General features: G+C 34.0%; 1 protein-coding gene across 4 annotated transcripts in view; it reads right to left on the bottom strand.

Moving 5' to 3' along the window:
• METTL15 (methyltransferase 15, mitochondrial 12S rRNA N4-cytidine) overlaps positions 1-6,000 on the bottom strand; it is a 229,569-nt gene that overhangs the window by 132,459 nt on the left and 91,110 nt on the right. For all 4 annotated transcript variants that reach the window (XM_059138610.1, XM_059138611.1, XM_059138614.1 and 1 more), the window contains exon 3: positions 3,084-3,220. In XM_059138610.1, the coding sequence (XP_058994593.1) occupies positions 3,084-3,220 (137 nt within the window). The remainder of the gene's footprint in view (positions 1-3,083; positions 3,221-6,000) is intronic.

Below are 6,000 nucleotides of genomic sequence, written 5' to 3'. Positions count from 1 at the left end.
GTATGGTACTGGCACAAGAATAGGCATATATAGCCCACTGGAACAGAACAGAGATCCCATAAATAAACCCATGATTACGTGGTCAATTGTCTATCACAAAGGAGGTAAGAAATATACCATGAGGGAAAGACAGTCTTTTCAATAAATTGTTTTGGGGTAAACTGGAGAGCTATATTTGGTGTGCCAAAAATGAAACTGGACCACTACCCACAAAAATCAATTCAAAGTGGATGAAAAGACCTAAACGTGAAACCTAAAACCATAAAACTCCTAAGTTTCAAAGTAAACAAAGGAAAGAATCTCAGACATTCACCTTAGCAACATATCTATTATGGATATGCCTTCTCAGGCAACGGAAACAAAAGCAAAAATAAACTATTGGGACTACATCAAAGAGAGAGGAACTAAAAGCTTTTGTCAGCAAAGGAATTCATCAACAAAACAAAAAGGCAACCTCCTGAATGAGAGAAGACATTTGCAAATGATGTATCCAATAAGGGGTTAATATCCAAAATATATAAAGAACTTATAAAACTCAATACCAAAAAACAAACAATCCAATTTTAAAATGGGCAGAGGACCTGAAAAGACATTTTTCTATGGAAGACATACAGAGGGCTAACAGACACATGAAAAAATGTTCAACATTACTAGTCATCAGAGAAATGAAAATCAAAATCACAATGAGATATCACCTCCCACAAGTCAAAATGGCTAGTATCAAAATGACAAAACATAAGAAGTGTTGGGGAGGATGTGGAGAAAAGGAAATGCTCCTGTACTGATGACAGGAAGGTAAATTGATGCAACCACCATGGGAAACAGTATGGAGATTCCTCAAAAAATTAAAAATAGAAATATCATACAGCCTAGTAACTGCATTTACTCAGAGAAAATGAAAATAAATTTCAAAAGATATATGCTGCTCTATGTTTACTGCATTATTATTCATAATAGGAAAGTTATGGAAGCAACCCAAGTGTCCATATATATATATATATATATATATATATATATATATACATATACATATATATATAATAGAATATTATTCAGCCATTAAAAAGACTGAAATCTTGCCAATTGGATAGAACTGAGGATATTAATTGGATAGAACTGAGGGTATTAACGCCAAGTGAAATAAGTAAGACAGATAAAGACAAATATCATACGGACTTCATTTATGTGAGGAATCTTATAAGTAAAAAAAGAAAAAAAATGAACGAAGGGAAAACAGACTCCTAAAAACAAAGAACAAACTAGTGGTTGCCAGAGGAAAGGGGGCTGGGTGGATGGGTAAAGTAGGTAAAGGGGACTGTGAGGTACAAACTTACAGTTACAAAATAAATAAGTGATAGAGATGAAAAGTACAGTATAGGGAATAGAGTCAATAATATTTTAATAATGCTGTATTGTGACAGATGCTAACTATACTTACCAAGGTAAGCATTGAGTAATGTGTAGAAACGCTGTGTACACCTGAAACTACTATAACATAATGTATTACCTATACTTCAATTTAAAAAAAAGATTATTAGGTGATGAGATCCCAGCTTTATCTCTGTTTATTCATATATGCCTTTTAGCAAATTATTTAACCTAAGCTGATAGTTTCTACAACTGTAAACTGAAAAGAGAATATAGTCTCAAGATGCTTGAGACACCTGATAAAACTGATAAAATTTTAAGCTCCTTCTGAGAAAAGGAGGCTTTTTGAGGGAATAAGAGACCTTGGAAAAACTGAACTGGAACTCACTGCCTTTAGAAATAATAATATCTAAGAAAATCCAGTTTTTCTATGATAGTGAAATATAATAGGGATCTATATTCATTCTATGAACACTCAGGTCATAATCAGGTGAACTCTTAAGATGTTTCACCAATATGAATGCCTTAGAATTACAAGAACTTCTAAAGAAGATGCATGCATATAAGTTACATTACAGAATAACAGTGATAGGTGGTTTTTTTTTGTTTTGTTTTGCTTTGTTTTGCTTTGTTTTGCTTTTTAAGTATCACATCGTTAAACCATATCCTCATATTTTTCTTAAAAGAAAAAAACCTGGGGTCAAGTGGATTTCAGGCACTCCCACTGAACCCTGTGATGTTGCAAACTAAAATCTAGGTGTATTTATTTAATTTTTATTGGGAGAATTAATCACACTGATAGATTTACAAAGAGTTTGGGACCTGAGAGGTTGAAAAAGACTATTCTAGACAAGTAATTCAACTTCCTATCTTTAGTCTGTGATTAAACTTTTCCATGTTCATACTTTTGCTGCTTCACCAAACAGACTTTTTCATTATTGGACAGTTATGACTACCAAAAAACTCTGGTGTACATCAAGTCAAAATCTACCTCAAAAATTCTCATCTATTTTCTTGATTTCAGACTATGAAGCATAAGAGACTAATTCCTTATTCTTGAAAACAGCCGTATACCTGTTTGTGGGTAGTCAACTTAGCTCCAAGACATTTCCCTTTTTCAGACCAGTAATTTTTAAAACAACACAGCATAATCCACTATTCCAAAATTTTCTCTAAAGATGATTTAACAACTCATGAAGACAATATTTTACATTTTTAAAAGGTTCCACAGTGAAAGCTCACCTAATTCTTGTCAGAGGGATATAGAGTGCTCTAAATTTACTTGTGAATTTCAAAAAGAATTCAGAGAAAACAACTGCATTACAGTGATGTATGTGACCTAATGAATTCTGTATTATTCTCACATATTTATTTACTTTTACCAGTAAATTCTTAGAAACTGTAACTCATAAATTATTTCTTAAACTACTGTCAAAATATTACCCATGGATGGACATTAACTCATGTTCAAATTTTAGCCATAAGTCATTTTTTAAATTTCTTTTTATGAATTCAGGAAGGATAAAGGCAGTAATATCATTTTAAGTGGTACTAAAAACAATATTTACATTAATTCCTTCAGGGGAAAAAAGAAAGAAAATATGTAGCAGAGTGAAGTATAACAGCATACAAGGGAGAACAAATTCCAAAATGGTAAACCCAGCTCTCTAAAACTCAGAACCAAAATTCAATAATTATACAAGAGAATTACTTACGGATATAATTCTGAAAGCTGTTCAGCTATTGCATAAGCTGCTGGGTCTCTGTCTAAGGCATACAGAGTAATGTCTGACTCCTTCTGTAGAATGGCTCTTGCGTGTCCTCCTGAACCAAATGTCATATCTAGAAAAATCTGGCCAACACAGAAAAATAAAATTACTACCTAAGCATGAACAAAATATTCTTGCAAGCTACCTTAATTTCTAGAGGTACATATTGATTTTCCGAGCTGATAGCAATTGGAAAAACAATTAAAATTATTTTGCCTAGAGTTCAATTTGTTATACATGAGACCTGGATCAATTATGAGTGACCAGTTTGAAAGAAATGGTCAGAGTATCAGTAAAATGATCATCTCTGGCATAGGCTGGCCAATTTAAGACAAATTTACATTTTCCTCCAAAGGTCAAACTGGCTACAGAGTTATGCTGCTAGCTTTTTAATGCTTTCCAGCACCTGGCTGATGATATTTCCAACAATTTCTCATTATTTGGAAATAGCTTACAATTAGTATGGCTCACTTTATCTCAATCTCTCTAAATGGCATTGTATTACACATGAAGATATTCAAGAATACAAAGAAAGAATGAGAGAAGGAAAGAGATACAGGAAAAAAAGAATGAATATACCTAACAATAAATAATCACAGGACAAATCCTTAAAAATCAAAACTGGCAAAGGCTCAACGCTTAAAGTCAAAACAGCTAGGGTAAATTCTAGCTTTGTCACAAGTACCTATATATTTTTGGGAAAGACACTTAAAATCCCACTGTTTTTAGATTTCCCCAGGCTTTGAAAAGAAAAAGAAAGTCAGAGGGAAAGAAGATACATACCATCAATACTTACCTAACTGGTAAGGTGACATATAATTGGTCATCTAAACCATGACACTTGAGAGTGTAAGATCTATAAGTAATAATTTTGCCAGGATAACAGTTTATGATCTACAGGGGTGGCTTCATGCTTAGATCATTCTAGAAAAACAGTAAGGCTAATTGGACTTGAATCTACTTCTTGGCTCTTTTACTGGGTCACACTATAAAGAAAATAGGTCTCAGTTGGGCAAGAAACCAGACCTGGACCATTAGAAACATATTTGTGAATAAGTTGATTGTGGTTGATTTGGAAGTCAAGACACTCTCAGTGTAGATTAATGTGCCCTTTAAATAAACTTCACTGGTATTATGAAAAGAAAAATAATCATTCCAATAATACTGAATACATGAAAAATGACATATGCTATACATCAAACTATTAAAAATATATAAACTTGTAACTTTTTCAAAGTTAATGTGAACACTGCACAAGAAGACAACTTCTTGAATTGGATCTGAACATTCTCCTGCCCTGAAGGCTACAAATTATTTCCAGGAGAGTGGTTAGAAACAAGACACAAGTACGCTTTGATTTTTTGCTACCAGTTACCGTGCTGAGACCTATCCTCTGAACAAGTCCTCAAAAAAGTTAGCCTGCTATTTCAAGAATAACATGGAGGAAATTTTCTGATCAAAACGTAAAAGAGGAGGGATGTAAATTATAAGAGATGTAAATGTGGTGATAAACCACAAGCGCTGCTCTTTAACATAAGTATGTTAATACAACTAAAGCTTGCACTTCTGTCACTGTCAGAACAAAAGAAATGGTTATACACTCTTTTCAACATTATAGATGATAATGTTAAAACAACACTTGAAACTTACCAAACTCAATACCCAAGGAATAATTCAATTAAGAAATGGGCAGAGGACATGAACAGACATTTCTGCAAAGATGACATCCAGATGGCCAACAGACACATGAAAAAGTGCTCAACATCCCTCAGCATCAGAGAAATATAAATCAAAACCACAATGAGATACCACCTCACACCAGGCAGAATGGCTAAAGTTAACAAGTCAGGAAATGACAGATGCTGGTGAGGATGGGGAGAAAGGGGAACCCTCCTACACTGTTGATGGGAATGCAAGCTGGTGCAGCCACTCTGGAAAACAGTATGGAGGTTCCTCAAAAAGTTGAAAATAGAGCTACCCTATGACCCAGCAGTCGCACTACTGGGCATTTACTCTAAAGAAACAAATGTAGTGATCCAAAGGGGCAGGTACACCCGAATGTTTATAGCAGCAATGTCTACAATAGCCAAACTATAGAAAGAACCTAGATGCCCATTAAAAGATGAATGGATAAAGAAGACATGTTTGTGTATATACATATATATAAATATAGATATAGATATAGATATATGATGGAATACTATGCAGCCATCAAAAGAAATGAAATCTTGCTATTTGCAATGACGTGGATGGATCTAGAAAGTATTGTGCTGAGTGAAATAAGTCAATCAGAAAAAGACAATTATCATATGATCTCCCTGATATGAGGAATTTGAGAGGCAGATTGGGGTATCTGGTGCATAGGGAAGGAAAAAATGAAACCAGATGGGATCGGAAGGGAGATAAACCATAAGAAACTTTTAATATCACAAAACAAACTGAGGGTTGCTGGTGGAGAGTGATATGGAGAGGGTGACTGGGTTATGGACACTGGGGAAAGTATGTGCTCTGCTGAGTGCTGTGAAGTGTGTAAGCTTTACGATTCATGACCTGTACCACTGTGGCAAATAATACATTATATATTAATAAAAATAATTAGAAAAAAAAACACTAGAAATTCTTGCTTTTTTTTTTTTTTTAAAGTAGTCCAATGTGAGGCTCAAACTCATGACCCTGAGATCACAATCCAAGCTGAGATGAAGAGTCGGACATTTAACTGATTGAGCCACCCAGGAGCCCCTTCGTATTATTTGTATGGTTGTTAGGAGTATATACTTATAATCTTAAAATCAAATAATTTCCGTTCTGAGTCTGTATACTTATTTTATGTATCAATGAATAAGTAAAAATCTCCCACCTTACC

The sequence above is a fragment of the Mustela lutreola genome, chromosome 1, assembly GCF_030435805.1.
Source record: "Mustela lutreola isolate mMusLut2 chromosome 1, mMusLut2.pri, whole genome shotgun sequence".
Taxonomy (NCBI): domain Eukaryota; kingdom Metazoa; phylum Chordata; class Mammalia; order Carnivora; family Mustelidae; genus Mustela; species Mustela lutreola.
The sequence above is the reverse complement of the archived record's forward strand: the minus strand, read 5'-3'. Positions and strand labels throughout refer to the sequence as shown.